The 20,877-nt window shown below is 47.4% G+C and overlaps 1 protein-coding gene across 1 annotated transcript in view; it reads left to right on the forward strand.

Annotated features, from left to right (window-relative positions):
• LOC126524359 (fatty acid synthase-like) overlaps nucleotides 1-20,877 on the forward strand; it is a 200,540-nt gene that overhangs the window by 132,580 nt on the left and 47,083 nt on the right. Inside the window, exons 13-18 of the mRNA XM_055067264.2 lie at nucleotides 864-1,118; nucleotides 5,384-5,557; nucleotides 6,507-7,725; nucleotides 10,518-10,663; nucleotides 17,296-17,315; nucleotides 19,458-19,653. Of these exons, the coding sequence (XP_054923239.2) occupies nucleotides 864-1,118; nucleotides 5,384-5,557; nucleotides 6,507-7,725; nucleotides 10,518-10,663; nucleotides 17,296-17,315; nucleotides 19,458-19,653 (2,010 nt within the window). The remainder of the gene's footprint in view (nucleotides 1-863; nucleotides 1,119-5,383; nucleotides 5,558-6,506; nucleotides 7,726-10,517; nucleotides 10,664-17,295; nucleotides 17,316-19,457; nucleotides 19,654-20,877) is intronic.

Genomic DNA, 20,877 nt, shown 5'->3' on the forward strand with positions numbered 1-20,877 from the left:
TGCACCAATTGAAGTGATTGACAGCAAGACAATTAAATGAACTGTACCTAAACAAAAGGCACAGTGTAAAAGCCATCTTATCTATGCGTGGCTAGCTTTGGGCAGGAACCGCTGCGTCTTACCTAGCCTGAGCGCGATGCTTTTGTGTATAATGACGTTGCTGTTTCCGTCGCCGCGCCTTCCCATAGCGCTATCACAGCACAAATAAAATCACTTGCTAGGCGGGTTCTTCTTTTACATATGAAAGTGCAGTGACGTCATTCTCTTCTTCGCATGCTACAGTTGCCGCTTTCCAGAAACTGCAGCTTATGCAACCCCCATATACGCCGGAAAACGCATGCGGCGAACGCTACGTGCTTCGCATTGTTCGAACGCGCCTTATCTACTATGTGGTTTCGACACTTGTTTTGTGCTTTTCTTTATTGAAACAAATACTGGAGTGTGTTTTGCATGCGATATTGCAATGGAGATAGGCACTTTTCGCTTCAATTTGTAGAAGGGTTTTCTGTCGACTACTCTGTGGACAGATACAAATAAATCCCTGGATCTGAGTAATTATGCAGCTTCGCTGTGAAAATCGCTATAGTTGTCGCGTATAGGACCCTGTCCTATGGCTTCCTAGGCCGTTTTATAGAGCGCTTTCTGCTTGTTATTAGTTGTAGTGCGCAGACAGCGGTACTATTTATGCGAATATACGAAATTGGAGTTCTATGAGAAACTGTTTTCTTAGCGCTCCTGGAGTAGCACGGCGTAGAAAACGGTGGTAAAAAATGAACAATTCATCCAGCCTAACTGTAAACAGAGGACATGTAGTGAATATATTGAGGGCACTTTGCTTGTTTTTGACGTGCCTTTTTCTTTAGGTAGCGTCAAGTTCCTGGTCAACATTATGCGCACAACGGGAGAGTTTGAGATCTCCGAAGGTGGAAAGTTGGCGGCAAGCGGCCGCATTCGCGCGGCCAGTAAGAACGAGTTCGTAGCTGGTACGCAGCCGCCGACAACTCAAAGCAGCGACGTGGCCTACGACCTGGCCACCGACGACATCTACAAGGAGTTCCGACTGCGAGGTTACGAATACAGCGGTCTCTTCCAGGGCATCCTCAAGGCTAACATGAAGAGTGAGCATTGCAGCTTTAAATATGTTATCCTTGAATCTGTCAGCCATAATGCGTGGCTGACAAATTTTGGGCAATAAAATAAATATGCTTTATCTTTGCTTACACGCCAATTATGTTACACTAAAGATCAAAAGAACGCTCGCTTCACACTCTTCTTTGTCCCGTTTTGTGCTGGCATAATGTTTGAGTACAGCGTGGAGAAATCAGTAGCTTGTCTGAAAAACAAACGAACACGCGGATGTTAACAAAATAAGAGAAAGAAAGCATTCGACAACGACGTTGCGCTCATTCATGTCGTACATTTAGATAGCTTTTTTTTGACTCATTCAAGAAGACAAAAGCCACATTGACGCTCCTTTGATCAATTTAGCAACTGCATGAAGGCCGACGGCCAGAAACAGATCTGGGAGCAGGGATTAGAGACCATAGAAGTCATAAAATGAATGGGTGATTGCAGCTCTTTCAAGTGTGTTGAGCATTGCTTTCTTTTAATGAAGAGCCGTCACAATAGTCACTCCAGAATACGTGGCAAATATATTTACATGCGCATACAAAGAGCTTGATTTCACACACGAGCTGGCAGAGCAAGCTAAGTTGCAGCTGTTGGAAGTATACATACAGCTCACCGATAGCAACACCTGCTGTACATACCAGTTGGGTGTAGAGAAACAACCCTTGAACTTTGATACGGCGTTTGGACCAATTTACCATACAGTGAGAACAACATTATTAACTCAGGCTTTTGCGACCGCAAGAGAGCAACCTAAAAGCAGCAGCTATTGCTCAACCCACGGTACGAACATTTCCTTACGCTAGTTGGTTTGGCACTTGTACCATGTATGGGCGTAGAAATGACCAAGTAAATTGAGCTTCGCGTCCTCTGGGTACTTAAAGTTGCCGCATGTCACGCCACTGCGCTGAGAATGGCCACACAGACCACTTTTCTAAAGGAACCACGGTACTTAGCAGATTTTTTGACGTGCCACGCTTATATTGAAAGAGTGAAGAAAGTTTGACAGTGCGCCTATTAATGTTGCCTGAAGACGGCAACCTCTCTTCCGAACGCTCAGCGGTACTGTAGTTAACGGGCTTTAGCTTCGCCGCCAGATAAAGAAGGGCTTCTCTTTAAACATACGCCATAGCATACAACGCACTGAAATAGCAAATGCTCGGACGCACTGTAGACTGCAGCCGCTCTCCGCGACGCCACTGTGGAGTGCTCTCGCTTCTGTCTCTCCGTCTGTCCATGTCCGCGAAAAACACGTCAGTGGGTTAATACAAAGGGCGAATGGGAGAAGCTCTACTATCAAGAACAACTTCGAGGCAACGATGCTGAGGGATTAGACATATTGTACCCGCCCAGTCGGGCTCACAAAGGGCGACAGCTCCCAGAAGCGTATTCCTCAATGGGTGGAAAGGACGTTTCCTGACTCTCCCCTGTTGAGGTTTGCCCCGGCCGAGTGAGCATAGAGCATTGCGAAAGAACAGTTTATCCTTTCGCGTGATGTTTGAGGCAATTATTTATATATTTAGTACGCTCAGAGCTCCAAATTTCACGCTTCGCATAAAATGATTGAACCTGACTGACTGAAATCGACATGTAGTTACTTTGTATTATTAGTACTCACATCAATACGCAGAAAGCATCCTCCTACCACCTCGAACTGCTTTAGATTGAGTCAACAGCCTTTTGGCATAAAATATTGTAGCTGCGATATTTTTCTCGAGAGAAAATCTGTCACTGGTAGGGCTATCCGGACAAAGTGGCTGCTCTTACGATCTTCTCAGTGGTTCAATGCTTCGTGCTTAGAGTGGCTATATCACACAGTAAAACAACTTTGTCGATTTGGGTTATTACGCAGTGAGCAGTGAAATCCATTGGCCTAATGGAATCTACAGAAACGCCAATGATAGCACCTTGTCTCGGTCACATATTATAGTGCCACTCTCTGAGTGCTGGTATTTGTCATCAAATATACATTTTTCCCGCACAGAAACTAGTGTCACAAATTTCGTTTTACGAAAGGTGTTTACGGGTTAAGAAACGCTGCGAGTCTACGTTTTAGTCATCGAACAGTCTTACTCACCATTAGCTTCGGTGAAAGGTGTATCTTTGGCGTCATTCAAGCATTTGCTTATTTCTCTCACGCGTTCTGGAAGAATAATTTCTGTGCAAGTTCCTTGCGAATCACTGCCTGATGAAATATGTGTCAATAGTGTTGTAGGATGGTACAGTGCCTGCGCAGCGAATGCTCCTCTCGATAGTGTTTTGTTTATTTTTGTGGCGCTTTATGCTTTGACACTCTTTACGTACACGTTCTTGTTTCCGAGCTTATGGTATTCTACGCCATTACTACACCATCTTCCTGATCTCCTAAAATGTTCTCTGCGCTTTCTACGTGCTCTTTTACAGATTGCTTGCGCATTAATGCTGTACGGTCATCGAATTCTTGTGCATAGCAATGGCCTCTGGTGGGACACATGTACTCATTTATTAGGAAGATGCTTCAGCGCACTATAGTAAACTTCGAGTCCTCTTTTGCATATCTGCCTACAAATTCAGCCTTTTAATCAACTCTAAAGATATTCCTCATAGAATATAGGATCTCCTTTTTTGATGTTCCATGCAATGAGTGCGCATATATCGCGCGAAAGAAGCAAGCTTTTCTACAATTCTTCTTATTTCAGCGCAACCTAGCTTCAGATTTAGTTCTTGAAGTAGTAGTTCCAGAGAGAAAGCCTCTGTGAGAAAATCGAGTCAAGTTAAAAAAGCTCAGAAATAACAAGGTTCGGGTGAGGTATTCCCAACGTCAAACCCTCTAACTGCTCGGCAGCTGTTTCCAACATTTCGTCAAAGCATTCTTTAGAAAATAAAAACAAAGATGCCCAAACTGAATTCCAGACACAAGTGCAACAAATTTCTCGAGAGAAGCGTAAACTACTAGCGACAATTCTAAAGTTAAAACGCTCTGTAATGTTATCGAAAAGGAACCTCATCTCGTATAAAATATTACAAAATACGTTTATTTGAAAGACTTTTTAAGGTACACGTTCTGTCAGAGTCTCAATAAAAAATAGGCATATTTCTGCGATGAATACGCGACCAGAGAGGAGGTGAAAGTATAAGGTCAACCTGGAATTTCACTCCTCCTCTTCTTTGAATATTGGCTGTCCTTTTTAATTTGATCAGCGGTAATGATGAACTACTTCCCGCTGCAGCATAGGCCGCCTGTAGGACGTTTGCTTGGGCACTTTTTCAACAGAATCGTTAAGCCCAACCACACCAAACTCCTCCATGAGTACACCACTGCCCCGCCGCCTGATCCCTACATCCTCGCCGTTTCCTTAAGATAGCCACGCTATGACTTGTGTGCAAGAACATCGCAATTGCAGAGTGAAACTTAAAATAACCCCAATAATTAAATTAGTCGCATGTTTTCTTTAATTTGCCTAACTCATAAATGTAGCTGGTCACGTTGTGTGGATTTACCGGAACTCGTAACTCCAATAAAGCGACCTGGAAATTTACGAATCTCCTCTATTATTTTATAATCAATGCTCGTATTATATGTATGCAAGATATCCCCTTGCCTTATTAAGTTATCTTCCTAACCGCTTCAAGCGCTATGCAATTTTTGCTGCTTTTTCTGCTCAGCTATCAAAATTGGAGGGCTTGAAGAAACTGAAACATTAATAATAAAAAACGGGCCAGCCAGGACGAGTAATCACGGGATGGATGGATGGAAAACTTTATTTGGTCCTGCAAGTAGTGATAATTAACCACTAAGCGGGCCGCTCCCACGTCGGGACCAGAAGGCCAAGCCTCACGGCCACGTCGTGAGACTGCTGTACAGCCCAGAATTGTTCATCCAGGTCCAGGCTGCGAAGTGCAGCCTCCCACTTGGACGCATCCTTGATCTCCGAGTCTTCAATTCTTTCGCAAGACCAGAGCATGTGTTCGAGCGTGGCTAAAGCACCACAATCTTGGCAATAAGGCTCTGAATACGTCTCCGGATAAGACATGTTCAGTCTCCGTGGGGATAAGTACCAGTCTGTAGTAAGCGTAATGTAAGTGCCTGAGCCCTGTTTAGTTTAGGATGCGGCAAACCGTAAACCCTGCGATTAAGAAGGTAATACTTCGTGATTCATTTGTATGTCACGGGAACCGCTGCTATATTGTTGTTTTGTACTGAATGCGTATACCATTGCTGGGCGCAGGCTGTCCTTTCTTTTGACAGTTTCTCTCCTTCGTTCACCTGTTTCAGAAGCACGCGGAAAGCTTCAGTGGCACAGCAACTGGGTAACATTTCTTGACACTATGCTGCACATCTGCCTCCTTCACAAGTCAAAGAGAAATTGCGAACTACCCATAAAGATCCAGTCATGCCGAATTGACCCAAATATTCATGCTGAAGTCGCTAAGGAATGCCAGGATGGCGGTGAGTCTTCTGATAGGGATTCAAATTGTTTGTTAGAGCCATATAGACATGTAAGGGAAAATAAGGTGACATAGTAATCATACTGATTAGGCGCTGTTTGTACTAAGTGCAAAAAACGTTTACACTACAGAATCCGCTCGTCTCCATTCAATATTCTTGCTCAGCAGAAAAGAATGTCTAGGTAACCACGATGGCACCTTGACAGATCTATGAGCGCTCTCGCTGGTGGTACTATGACATTCCAAAGGATTATCCACTAGGTGTAACTGCGCAAATAAGGGTGAGGGTCTCGGCGATGGCTGCCGACTTACTGTTTCGGCGCACTTGCTTCCTTTAACATGATGCTTTTAAGCGCATAAAGTGGAAAAAAAGCCTTTCGCTTCCTTTAGCCTCTCACTGTCTTTTTTTCGAGTTCTTGCGCTAAAACCATGATGTTAAGTAAACATCAACTCGACGAAGAAGAAGTGATCCCTTGCTTCCTCTTGTTGATACTCTGTTCACCTCCTAACCACATCAAAATGCTGTCTTGGCAATACTTTAGCGCCATAATTCCTGAGAGGTGAAATAGAAGTGTACTTAGCATAGTCACATAAGGGATATTTCGGCCATCCTGTGATGTCTTCTCAGCCCAAATCATTTCTTTAATTGAGGAGATAATCTTCACAAATAGTCATTGTAAGGCTTCGCTTGTGACAGACCTATAGCGACTGTTCGTAAAGCACAACAGGTTACTTCTAACGAGTTTCTACAGTAATCTCTTCCAAATGATGAAGCGATCTGCTTCGTGATGATATTTTTGGGATCTCCTCGTTCAGCACATTATTTCAGCGTGTGTTTCGTTTTTTAGCCAGGTGATATTTTTCTAAGTATGTCGTTTTCACGGCGGAAGTGCCGCAAAAGGGAGCGTTTGTGACTGTGCTTTCCACTACCGTCGATTTTTTGTCTGCAGGTATGGATGCTACCTATGACCCCTACTACAATATTTATCGTTCTGGAGGGATTGATTTGCTAGGACTGAAGACTAATGTTGCTCCTCAACGCATCGAAGAGCAGGCGCCTTTTCTCAATGCGCATATATTCGTGCCGTATATAGACAACGACGATGCTCGACACAAAAGGGAAGCTTGCATTCAAGAATATGTTGACGACTGCAATTCCATTGCTCAGAGCATAATAAATGGCAGCAGAATGGACCCTAAAATAACCAGCAAAACCAGAAACATTAATCTGGTTCTTCAGCAGATGCTGCCCCGCCACCTCACAGACACTGGCGAGAACCACGGATTATTGCGTGCTCTCGCCGCCGTTCAGAAAGAGGTCAATACTTCGACAACTCCACTTGAACTCATTATCCAATCTGCCGTGGCTACATACGAGGGACAGCTGGAACGTGACATCCTCATAACAAGCCTTCTTGAAGAGAACCCTCTTAGGCACCTTCTTGATGTGGTGGTTGAAAATACCAGTGTGAAGGAGATCCGCATTGTCGAGGTAGCGGCTGGAGTAGGTCATTGCCTCTTGGCTCCTCGTGTGTCATCACTGATGCATATTAGCAATTCATTGCTCAAGATCGACTATACGATTGCTTACCGATCTTCCGAATGTGTGAGACCGAAGGAAATCCCCGAAGGAACCAGGATAGTCATAATAGATCCTTTCTCTGACGCAAATATTAGACTGCCTGAAGCTGACTTGATTGTGAGCTGCCTGCCCACTTGGAGTTTGTGCAGAGTCAAAACACTGGCGCAAAACCTCTCAATGCAGTGCAAAAACCAAGAATTTGTCCTTCTCGTCACGCGCACCAGCATTACTGAGGCGGAACGTTTGTTGGCGTCGTGTGGAAAAGTTCAGCTGACCGCGCACATGACCGAAAACGTGCAATCATTGTTCAGCCAGAATGGGTTTTGTGTGGTAGGACTCAAGTCGAATAACGCTGCTACATTGCTCTTGCTAAGAAAAAAGGCAATGGTTGACGTAGCGAACATAAAGGCTATAACGACTAGCAATACTAAGTTTGACTGGGTCCAACTGCTGTCGTCGAAAGCCTTGGAGATCGAGTGCAAGCCTGCCGGACATAATCTATGGCTTCTTGGCGAAGACCGCGGTATCAGTGGCGTGGTGGGCCTGACGAACTGTGTCCGTCTCGAAACTGGTGGAAAACGCATCAGGTATGCTCGTGAAGGAGGCTGCTACAGTTTCGTTTTTGGATTATAGTTATTAAAAGCGAAAAAAGTAGCATTGTGCTTGAACAAAGTAGGCAACAGATTTTTTTTTTTTTTTTAGTGAGTCGGTTATATGAATTATCTAGTTGGTCTACGAGTATTATCGCAGATCACTGTGTGAATGAAATAACTTGTAGAAACTTGACGTACTACTACTGTTTCTGACACGCCGTAATTTCCTCAGATGGAACTTTATACCATGCTGCAAAAAGTTCCTAATAAAAGGTGCGCTTTAACACACTGATTGGTGATTACGGGAACAGCAACAGTGAGTATAAGGAAAGGCCATGGGGTCAATTCAAATTGCACGAAACGACAGGGAAAGCGAAAATAAACGGATTGATAAACACCAGAAGCTGCTAGCAAATGGCTATTCGACGTTACTCAATTCAGTTAGGCAACAGCAACAGGCATTTACAGAAAGGCCACCCTAGAAGGAGCAAGATTTGTACTCTACACCTTTCGCTACAGGATACTCAAGGGTGCCGTAATATTTGGTCATGTTACAGCGCCCGCCAATCAGCCCGTTCTGATCGCCGTTGGCTTGATTATTTACAAAGACCACGATGCCCGCAGGCACGGCACAAAGCGCCTCTATTTGGGCCACCCCTGCGAGTAGTGAGTGGGTACACGATGCCGAACTTTATTGAAAGCTTCAGAGCGTAGCTTAAATAAACCTTTCATTTATCTGTTCCATCTGCATTCCAGCCTTCCGCAAGTTTACAGTCTGAAGGCGATGAATGTAGCAGGCCGATATTTGCTTTTCCATTCATATTCTCGTCTTCAGAGCGGCCGTCTTCACAGTGGAACCTATTACGCCCGTGCTCTTGTTGTCGTAGCTAACTGCATGTGCAACCACTTGGGGAGGGGGGGAGTAGGGGGGTATGAGAATATGCCCGTTTGCGACCTGATCCAACCAGAGTAGTTTGTTCCCAACGCGTTATTCTTGTCGCCAGCATTCTTCAGATAACTTAACCGTGGAAAAGCTGTCTAATTACTTACAGCGCAGAATCAATGTGTTAACCTAGACATGGACAAAAATGTTTCATGTGGTTAAGCGATCGCTCGCCTGCTGTTTAATTCTCGGCGCAGAAAAAAAACACTCCCGGTGCACACCATTTAGTTCGTGTTTGACTTCGCTGGTATAGAAATGGAAGTTGCTCGAGTAAGCCAGTCGCGCTTGCATGGGGCGACGTTGTGGTGACCTGTATGCTTATCGAAGTCCGACATTCCGTCCTCTTTTCTGCCAGTGGTGGCATTAACGCTGTGTGGTCGTTGCAGGCGGTGCTAGTCTCGAAGTCATTGTCGACAATTAGCTATTAAGCACTAGTAGCTGAGCCTGTCGTGCTCGCCTTGCGGAAAGTGTGCGTGGCGAAAGAACGTCCACGTGGTCATTCTATCTGAAGCGTAGGCGGGTGAAACTGGCACATAGCCTTATCACAGAGCTTCAAGTCTCTGGCGCAGTTTTTGCATTTCACAACACAGCCCGCCTACCTTCAGCTCTTCCACATATTAAATAAGTTGTACCCAGCGATCCCCGGCCTCTCCGCAGAGTATTGCCGGACGGCAGGCGGCGGCTGATGCCTGTTGCTGCCGATTCACAAGGCGCGCATAGGTAAATGTTATTTGCGCATCACTTGAAACGGGAACTACGAAACAACAGACACAAGCGTATAATGGTGGCGGCACGCAACTGTTGGCTCCTGGTGCACGCTGTCCAGACTGTTCGGTTTAAAATGTCTGTACAAAAGAGTGTCTAATAAAAGGAAAACGAGACATCCAACGAATCATAGAAATTGCTACGATTGGGTGGATGTCTCGCTTTTCCTTTACTAATAACTTCTCTCCACCTTGTGGGTTTCCGCAGAACTATTACGTCAAAGTGGATGTCTTGCTTTTCCTTTATTAATAACTTCTCTCCACCTTGTGGGTTTCCGCAGAACTATTACGTCAAACTGTTGCATTGCTTCGAGTTGTTGACAAACTCGACTTCGCGCTTTCATCTGCTAGCCGCCTGGTTAACTCAGATGGTAGATCGGCTGCCCCGGAAAGGCGGTGGTCCCGGGTTCGAGTCGCGGACCAGGAAGAATTTTTCTTCAATCGCGAAGCTTCTCTTTCGTGGAACCCATTTGAGTTGCCTTTGTAGCTATTGGTACGATTGGGTGGATGTCTCGTTTTCACTTTATTAATTACTTCTATCCACCTTGCGGGTTTCCGCAGTACTGTTACGTCAAACAAAAGAGTACCATATGATATGGGACGATTCGAGGAAAAGAACCACTTGCTGAGTACGCTGAATTTTCGGTAGGTCGGCTGAACTAGTGTAAACAGACGAAGGCGTTCGCTTCAATTGCAATCTCGCTATACCAAACTATACAGTGCTCCTCAAAGCGTACTCTGGTAAACCTGCTTCTAATACGGAACTTAAAGCGTTACTACAATCAAAAAAAGGTTTGATGCAAAATGTTAACTGCATCGAGGCGACTGTCACACGTGCACCCGGCAGTCTACATACGGCGCTCCTTCGAAGTAACAACGCGCTGCGCTTTGCGGCATGGTGGCAAATCAGCGGCGAACGTGGCAGAAAAGACCAGTGCCCTAACAAGGACACGCATTGCAGTCTTAGCGTCTGTAGCATCACCCTTGTTTCTTCGCAGGATATGAGTTATCCACGCAATCTAGACAGTAGTCCATGACAATGTCGCCCTAATTAATACGGTGTTAATTTTTTTTTTCAGGTGCCTGTTTGACGCAAGCTTGAGCGAGTCACAATATGCTGAATTCCGCCTCAACAACCTACCCGATCTTGATATCTTGGAGAAAGACCTGGCCATGAACGTCTACCGAGACGGACAATGGGGATCCTTTAGATATAGCGACGCAAGTTTGCGTAAGTGCCTGTAGCTTACATCTTCCTAGTAATAGTGCACGTAGACCGCGGCAGCCGCATTTCGATGGGGGCGAAATGCGAAAACACCCGTGTTCTCAGATTTAGGTGGACGTTAAAGATCCCGAGTTGGTCGAAATTTCCGGTGTCCTCCACTACGGTGTGCCTCATAATCGGAAAGTGGTTTTGGCACGATAAACCCCATAATTACAAAAAATTGTGAACGTATACTATAGTGATCCATATGAGTGGGAACACAAGAGCGCGTGTCAGATAGCGTCGAACCCTGCTATGGGCGATACGCTGCGACCGCCGTCGGAAACAAAGTGGAAAGGAGGACGCTGTTCTAATGACTCTTGGCACTCGCACCGTGCGTCTCCTTAAAGAAAGTGCGAAACTTCCCACCGCCAGATTGATAAAGCTGTTTGATATTGCCATTACTAGTAACTTTGTGCACCGATGCGTGGCCAATAGCAGCACTGTATTGAAGCGTAAACATTCGGTGGTTACTTCCCTGGTAAATCTGTCCGTCTGTGTGGAACGCGTCACACGATGCGCTCCATGAGATATACATCAAGTCCTATGTGGGTATACCTGAATATACCTTCGGCTAAACGTAGTAACGGGTGCCTAGGATCTGCGCTCACAAAAACAAAAATGTTGACTGAAAAAATAAATAACTCGCTGTAAGATACTGTGCACGTAACCGTCTTATCGGCTATCTGCGGCCAGTGAAATGCCGTCAGGTACAGTTTTCGACAAACGCAGGCGCGGTGGAAGTGCCAACAGTTTAAGGCACGTTCACACCGAAGGCGGAGCGCACGAGCGGACAAGCAGATCCGGCCAAGCGGCCGCGGATTTTCCGCTTTGCGGAAAATACGCGGCCGCTTGGCCGGATCGCGCCCGGATCGATTTTTTCCGCGCGGATAAGTTGGCCGCTTTGGCTGCAGCCAATCAAAACCCGACACTGCGGAAGCGCTGGTGAACGAATGCAAACGAATGTCTTTCTCTGGCCTTTTCGCTTCTGTTATTCAAAAGCGTCAAAACGGCAAGTTGGTTGGGATTCATAGTAAGGTTTGTTACAGCGCAACACAAGACAAGGACAAAAGAAGGTATAAAACGACGACACGGTGCCGTGTCGTCGCTTTATACCTTTTTTGTCCTTGTTTTGTGTTGCGCTGTAACAAATCTTGAAAATCAACTAGACAAGTGGCGAGTAAAATGCCAACGATCTCGTCTTCTTCGTCTGAGCTCATCATTTTGCAGAAGTGAATAGTGGACGGGAGCGCAGCGACCCACGACGAAAAATATATCGAAAGTGCGCGTGCAAACTCAAAGTGCCGCGAGATGGCGACACGTCCCTGAAATTGCTAAAGAAATTGCGAGATGCCCCGCCTTCCCGGCTGCGCGGATAACCAGACAACTTGGCTGGTCTGAACAGGCGCGGGCGCTCGCCGCCTCACCGCTTTGAAAATCCGCTTCTCCGCTTAGACGCTCCGCTTTCGGTGTGAATGTGCCTTTAGCGGAAGAGCGTTTCCCCTTTCCCGTCTCTTTTCGACAGCGCCATCAGCGTATCGCTCTATCTCGGTGTCAAGACTATTCGCTACGCGTTCGTGTTTTTCCGCTCAGATTGCTCACGAGAGTACCTTAAAGAGCAACAGTAAAGGCACATTCACACCGAAAGCGGAGCGTCTAAGCGGAGAAGCGGATTTTCAAAGCGGTGAGGCGGCGAGCGCCCGCGCCTGTTCAGACCAGCCAAGTTGTCTGGTTATCCGCGCAGCCGGGAAGGCGGGGCATCTCGCAATTTCTTTAGCAATTTCAGGGACGTGCCGCCATCTCGCGGCACTTTGAGTTTGCACGCGCACTTTCGATATATTTTTCGTCGTGGGTCGCTGCGCTCCCGTCCACTATTCACTTCTGCAAAATGATGAGCTCAGACGAAGAAGACGAGATCGTTGGCATTTTACTCGCCACTTGTCTAGTTGATTTTCAAGATTTGTTACAGCGCAACACAAAACAAGGACAAAAAAAGGTATAAAGCGACGACACGGCACTGTGTCGTCGTTTTATACCTTCTTTTGTCCTTGTCTTGTGTTGCGCTGTAACAAACCTTACTATGAATCCCAACCAACTTGCCGTTTTGACGCTTTTGAATAACAGAAGCGAAAAGACCAGAGAAAGACATTCGTTTGCATTCGTTCACCAGCGCTTCCGCAGTGTCGGGTTTTGATTGGCTGCAGCCAAAGCGGCCAACTTATCCGCGCGGAAAAAATCGATCCGGGCGCGATCCGGCCAAGCGGCCGCGTATTTTCCGCAAAGCGGAAAATCCGCGGCCGCTTGGCCGGATCCGCTTGTCCGCTCGTGCGCTCCGCCTTCGGTGTGAACGTGCCTTAAGTCTCTTTGGCTATTGACGATAAAACTTGTGAACTGCATTAACAGCGCAATACCAAGAAAGGAAATGAATGGAATCATTTGTCGTAAATTCTTGCGTTTGTTTTTACATGCCCCATTACGCGAAAATCCGGCGTAGTCGGCGATAACGAGCCACGGTGCCGAAAATGGTCGACGACGCAGAGTAAGCACCTCAAAAAATTTTCCGACTCACGTCATATTTCTGAGAGAGGTTCCTGCATACAGAGCGAAAAGAAAAGCTTTAAACTGCATTTTCGTATAATTAGGTATGGGTGGGAATCGAACTCGGGCTGTCGGAGTGTGAGATGAGCGCGCTTCCCTGAAGCCATTGCGGCGGAACGGTTCTGGCTGCTGCGTATAGTGCGTGCGTCATTGCACACGTCACGTCGCAGCTATCTGGCTGACCAAAGGTGCAGCCTAGTGCGTCGTTGGGCACGTGACAGCCCAGTGAATGGTGTGGAGGAGCGCCACATCATTAGCGTATGAAAGGAGTATATAAAATAAAAGCATTTCACCAAAGGGATTGTAGTGGTTTCGCATTCTCACACGTAAGCAGTCTTAAGTGTCTCTGCCGAAGTCTTTCATGCCACTTTTAAGCACAAAAGCGCTATGGAACTTCTAGAACACCAAATTATGTGCGATTATCATTTTAACGTGCTAATAATTCGAACACACAAAATGTTCTAATGCTCGTTCCATTATCGGTTTTCCAAACTCATCATCCAACTGTCCTCGTACCGTCGTAGTCAGGCCTGCGTCGTCAAGCCGTGATCGTCAAACCATTACTATCATGCGCGCGTCGTCATTCCATCGACGTCAATATTTCTTCCTCATTCTATATCAATCATACCTTCCTCATTTAGTCGTGAATATGCCGCTGTTGTCCACCAGTCGTCGTCAGACAGTCACTGTTATACATCGCTTTTCAGACTGTCGACGTCATGCCGTCGTGGTCACGCAGTCATCTTCACTCCAGCTTCGTGATCCGACTCTCGTCATGCCGTCCTCGTCACACCAGCGTCATCATACAGGATTCATGATACAGTCATCGACCACTCATATACTCATCATCCCATTTTTTTTTCGTAGCGTTGTCATGCAGTCATCGTCATACAGTCACCATCATACATTTGCTGTCATACCGTCGTCGCCATTCTAAACTTTACATATGACTCTCGTCATGCCGTCATCGTCAGCTGTCGCCGTAACACAGCAGTCATCACACTGTTGTCGTGAAGTTGTCTTCGTCACGCTGTCGTATCACCATCATCGTTACTTCAGTAACGTCGTGCCGCTGTTGTCGCGGCATCGCTCGCATACCGCTTTCGGTGACCTATTGCCGTCATTAATTTTTGGTCCTTGTATCGTAATCATGCTGCCGTCGTTGAATCGCAATTATGCGGCTGTTGTAAAGCCATCGTCGTCATTCTATCGTCGTCAAACAGTTGCTACCGTACAGCCGATGTCATACCGTTCTGGCAATGCCGTCGTGTCGTGCCATTGTCCTCATTGCAGCTCCATCTGGTTGTCGTCATATCGTCGTTGTTACGCCATCGTGGTCATAGACTCGTCGTCACCTCATTGTCCTCGTGTCGTCGCACTCGCTATGTCGTCGTTACAGCGTCGTAATTATTTAGGATACGACATTTCATACTGAGATATGCTGTCTTCATTTACCTCCTTTGTCAATCCATCGACGTCACTCATTATTCGTCATTCGGTCGTCGTCAGTAGGTCGGCGTCATACTGTGGTCATTGTGCCGCCATGCTCATGAGACCTTGGCAAGCCAGTGCCATTGCGAAGTGGGGCGATATCGGGGGATGTCACCATATGGCCGATGCAAGGAAGTCTCAAAAAAACCACTACATATGTTAAAGGGGTTGGGACACCAAATTTTGAGGCTATAAAAAGTATGTTGTAGGCTGCTTCCGTATGCAAGGACACCCACAACGAGGTATTGGACGCTGCAAACATTTCAAAATAATTTTAATTCAGCACCAAAAGTCATTAAAAGCTCCTTCTCGTAGCCGAGACCCATCGCTAGCGCGGCAGTTATGACGTCACAGCGGAGGAACGAAAATATTGGCGTCACAGCACACTAGCACAAAAACGTGACGTATGATGAGTAGCGATGAAATGCCGATTACGGAGCCTGCTGAGACGAGCGACCGAGCATAGCCTCCACTATGACCGAGCTACAGGCATATAGAAATCCTTTCTTAATGCAAAGAAGGGGTAAGGCGTGCAGACACGGACACAAGAGGCGAGAAGTACATAACACGAACGCCGCACGGCGGCCCGCGAACGGCAACTGCGTGCGGCGAGTTGCCGTGCCGGTAATGTGGACGGGCTTTTACACGTTGAGTGTAACACTAGCTGTCGACTCCGAAAGGGACCACTATATGCGGCGTTCGTGTTGTCCGCTTCTCTCTTCTTGTGTCCGTGTCTGAACGCAATTGCCCCTCAATTTGCATTATGAATCCTAACCAACTAGCTCAGCTTCCTGTCATTCTAAAGATCCTTTCTCTATGCTACAGGCTTCTAGAACACTGTAACCGAGCTAACCCTGGCCCCTGTCTAACCGACACATGCACAGCGCTGTCGCGGAGGATCTGACGTAGCATCTGCCAGTCGCATAGTTCGGCAACTCGGAGTGGTCTCTCGTTCGCTTGGCCTTTCTCAACGTGAAGGCCCGTCCACGTTACCGGCACTGAAACTCTCCGCACGCCGTTCACGGGCCCCATTGCGACGGTGGTTTTGCTCGCGAACGGCGAGATTTCCTAGCCGTAAAGAGGACGGGCCCGGGACCTATTTGTGCGGCAGCCGTACGGCGAAGCGGCCAATCAGCGACCGAGGAGTGGTCACTCTGGCACCGACCGCAGCCTCACCGCCTCTGATCGTGCGGCGCCGCCGATATCATCGCTAGGCCTTTTCCGGTCCACTTCAAAGCTAAAGCTTACGGCGCTTCGGAATGAATCACCGACTTTCACAAGCCGCAATATTTTCTTACCGTTGTTGTCGCTCTTCGCAATAATTATAATAATCGCGACATGCACTTCGAATCGCCAGTTGTTTACCTCTGCTGGCAGAGCACGCGTATTCGCGAGCAGACGACGCAGCATAGTTTTACGTTTTTGTGACCTACGTGACCAAGCCGTGTTGCGTTTCCTCTCCTATGACGTCATAGCATCACCCGGAGCCCAGAAAGCGAAACCGAAATGACTCGGTATAATAATGCTATTATTACATTATTTATCGGGTATATATGAATCCCGCGGTGTGTATCGTGCTTCCTGAAGCAGTACGCAACACTTGAATTGAAGAACGCATGAACGAAAATTTTCATGTCTCCACCCCTTTAAATAAGCGTGACTTCAGAAATATGGTGCGTAGCTGCATTGCTAGAATGTTAATTGCATTACCGTTGGCATTCATGGTGAAATGAACTTATTGGAGACGGCGCGAACAGGCAGCCGCCGTGGTCACGGTTTATGTAGGCCTTGTAGCCATAGTGGCGCCGGATCTCGGTAGCGGCTGATGCCGCAGGCGCTGAGCTGGAGCGCGCCAGCGTGTTCTATTCTCGCGCTACCTGCACGTGCACCGTATTTCTATTTGACGGCTCCGGAGGCGATAGTTACGCCGCTACAGGGCCTCCCCTCCTAGTGAGAAGCACGATTAAAATATGCGCAAAGGGTGCGTGTGTTGGCTGTTATTGGTACGTGCCGAGAGTTCAGGATGTTGAGCGGAACAACGCTGAAAACGGTGTCGTCATATGGCATGCAAAGGTGACAGTGGCGTTTGTATTGGCGTTGGCAGTGGCAGTCGTTGGTATTTTCGGGTTCCGCTATCCGTGAGAGACGTACCAGACTGCACCAGCAGCGCAGGCTGTGAAGGAAGAGCAGCCACAGTAGCGCCTTAGTGCAAAATCACGTCCTGCTGCAGGTTCTCGTAGATGCCCGAGCCTGTACAAGTCTGAGCTCCGAAAGAAGACCATCTGGCAGCTAGTGACTTGCGTAGAGATAGCGCAACTGTTGGTCACTCGCGTTGTTGACGTAATAGAGATTCTCGAGCTGAAGAAACCCGCTGGCAGAGTTGCTCCTGTAAAACTTCAGTAGGCCGTGCATCTGCGGAAGGTGCGAGCACAGAACATCTGAAGCCTCGCCTGCTGCTGCTTGCGGCAAAATCTTGGATGCCAATGGCATCCGGGTTGATGTAGTCGCTGAAGGCGCTGCGAAGGTTTTGCATGTGGCGTCATTGTGCCTGCGAGAGTGAAATTTGCGCCTAGTGGAGCCGATGAGGGAACCTCTGAATCGGTGATGAGTGAACTGAACTGAAAGCGGACAGCTTGCCGGAACGTCCAAGGAAAGAGAGCGGTGGGCTGTAGAGTAGCTGAAAGCGCTTTAGTTTCTTCCAGTGAATTCCTTAGAAAAAGTCGTCGCGCAGCTGCTTTTGAAATGGGGACGAGGCTCACTGATCGAGTGGAGGTGTCATGCTGGGGCTGGCGTGTGCTGATGATCGACACGGGTGGAGGAGAGCGATGTGGGATGACAAAACACGGAATTATGCCACGGTTCAAATGGCGAGAGCTGTTGTGACTGAGCGCTCGAGGTGGTGCAGTGAGCAAGGACGGCTGAACGCAAGTCCTCGTAGAAGACGGGGCTTAGGAATGGCAGCCGGAGCGTGAAATGCAGCGGGAGCTTGGAACCTTGTTGATAGGAAAGTGGCGTTCCAGGTGGATGAACCAGACATCCGGCTTTTTGATGTAGAATTCCCGGACACCCTACAACCGCAGACATCTGCAGCACCATGTGAGACCACGTCATCCACGCCTTGGTAGGGTCCGAGCGTTGACGCTAGCATGGCTCGGATTGGTCGTCCGATACCACCAATTTGTGACAGACGGCGCGAAAAGGTAGCCGTTGTGGCCATGGTTTATTTAGGCCACCCAGCCATGGTATCGCGGAATCTCACTCGATCTCAGCTTGAGCGCGCTAGCGTGTTCTATTCTCCCGCTGCATGCTCGTGAGCCACCTGCTTCTTCAGCAGCTGTGAAGGCGATAGTGGTGCCGCTATAAGTTCTACATTAATTTTCTTTTTTGTGAAAGTCAGGAGTACATTGAGATCACAGTTAGTGTGCTATGCTTTGTTGATACAGCAAAGAGTGTCGTTGTTTCGGTACCTGGGTAAGTATCTTACACTCGGACGTGATGCCATGTGTTGACGTTCATGCTAGGATCTCACTCTGGTGAAGCGAGCTAGCAGACAAGTTTCGGCATAGTTGCCTTTGCGTGTTGAAAACGCTCGCGAATGCTCGAGCTAGCGTGTGCATTAATCTCATCTTACTCAAGCAAGAGTGGCACAAGGTGCAGCAGCTAAGAGCGCGCATGCGTCTGCTTCCATTTCGTGGCACTGATGTTACTCACGGTGCAGCAGTGAAGAATTCAGGCTGAAGGAAAGAACACGCAGCTATTCGCTTACGGCGACACTGGCGTGAATTACAAATATGGCGTTGTTGACGTTGCCTGCTGCTGTAGAAGTGGAATCAGTAAAGCTGCGATGCCTTCACTCACGAGTGGCAAGTGGGTGGTGAAGCTTAGGTGGACGCTTTGGGTGAGCTTACAGATGCTGCCGGGGGAGAAGCTTAGCATCATTCAAGGCGTATCGCACAGTACTTGTTCGTCGTCGAGACCTCAAGAGACAATCAGGGAGAGCTTACTACGAAATGGAAATGCACGAAGTGTCAAAATGTTATTGAAGTGTTACGAATGCACAGAGCACGAGGAAGAGATGGAGGGGCTGCAGGGGTTGCTTAAAGTATGTACGGATGTGCTGGAGCCGTGTCCTACAGAAATTAATTGTTTGAAAATTATACGACTGGCTGTTGGCGTAAGTATTTGGCTATTTTACAAGGTACGTGACAAGCGACGTGTGATGCGAAACCAAGGTATGCGCCTGCCTCCTGGCGCAGTGTTTTACTTTTCGCACAAAACCATAAATATTCGATTTAGCAAAACTTCTTGCTGAGCATGTTGGTTCATGACTTAAAAACAAAGGTTACGGCGCTAAGAACACGATTGCGAAGTGAGACACAAACGATATAGACACAACGGTGCACGTATATGTAGTTTGTGTCTCACTTCGTCCTTGTCTGCTTAGCTCCGTAACCTTTGTTTGTCAAAAATATACGCTTATCAACGCTGTTAAACCCTGAAATGACAAAGTAATTGTCACTGCTACATGTGAAATGTATTTATCAAGTATTCAAGCTTAGTATGGAGGGCTACGCTGTCCTATAAGAATATACCGCGCAGGAAAATCCGTAGTTGTATATAAAGGTTTACCGATCTTACTGCGTGTCACCTAGATTGCACCAAGAAGGCTACCACGGAGTTTGCCTACCTCAGCATACAGACCCGTGGTGATTTATCAAGCCTACAGTGGTACGTATCTCCACTGGGCTACACTTCGCCCTCCTGCTCCGTCGACGAGGTGTTGTGCAGCGTCTACTACGCTCCTCTGAATTTTCGTGACGTCATGCTCGCGACGGGGAGACTCTCACCGGATGCAGTGCCTGGTAAGTGCGCCCATTGCCCACATCTACTCCTTACAGTAAGAGATATGGGACACCCTAACGTAAAGATACTCCGTTTCTATTCCATTCCTACCTCTAGCGCTGCACGATTCGTAAAAAATTTTGAGGAGGTTGTCACTTCACCTGTCTGTCACGGAACATCACAAAACCGTAGCACTCACCAGGTGGAAAAGACCTGTACGCACTAAAGGTGCATTGTTATCCTGAACAAAACTTCATTTTTGTTAATAGCGGTAGACTGCCCCGTTGCGAATAGAATCGAAGACGGCTGCCCAGCGATAGCTCTGGCATTGACTACTCGGACGTGCCGGGGAAAATGGATTGCCCTGCGTATAAGAAAGAAATAAAGGAATTTGGTGGTAGTATATCGTTGGTGAACAATTTTCCCATGTATACGACAGTGAACAGCGGCACACATCTACGGGCACATGGCGAATGACACACGTTGGCATCAAATAGGTTCATTGAAGGCTAGCACAAGTCAAATGGCACATACCGAGTGCTCGAATTAGGCGTCAGGGTTTCATAGAACAGTGCTACCTGCCCAGTCCTGCATCTGAAGTGACCCATATCGGCATGAAGAGGGTCGTTAAAGAGTGTCACATGTATAGACTTTGCCACATTAGCAGTGTCCCAAGTTGGTCCGACGGTTTCTTTCTATCGCTGTTCCCTCAGCACAGCAGCCTGATGCGCTTCGAATTCGACCATGACTGCCCAGTGACTCAGGCAGGCATGAAAATGGGTAGACATACATACATACATACATACAAACATACATACATACATACATACATACATACATACATACATACATACATACATACATGCATGCATGCATGCATGCATGCATGCATACATACATACATACATACATACATACATACATACATACATACATACATACATACTATCGCGAGCAATATGAGCTGGAACACGCCAACGCGTGGAAAATAGCCTGGAAACCGAGTTAGCGCGATAGAGAGATTCCTGCTTGGAGATTGAAAGGTGGGGCTAAGTGCAGCGCGCTAACAGTATCTCAATTGAGGACACCTCAACCGCACTGCCCAAAGGGGAAGGGAGAGAAAGGTGGGGTGGCAGCAGCAGCGACAACAGAGGATGCGTAGGCGCGTCACCGGACAAGCTCAAAGACCGGCACCATCGGCGAAGGTTAGCGCGATACGCGGATGGCGCTGTCGAAAACAGAGG

The sequence above is a fragment of the Dermacentor andersoni genome, chromosome 3 (genome assembly GCF_023375885.2).
Source record: "Dermacentor andersoni chromosome 3, qqDerAnde1_hic_scaffold, whole genome shotgun sequence".
Taxonomy (NCBI): domain Eukaryota; kingdom Metazoa; phylum Arthropoda; class Arachnida; order Ixodida; family Ixodidae; genus Dermacentor; species Dermacentor andersoni.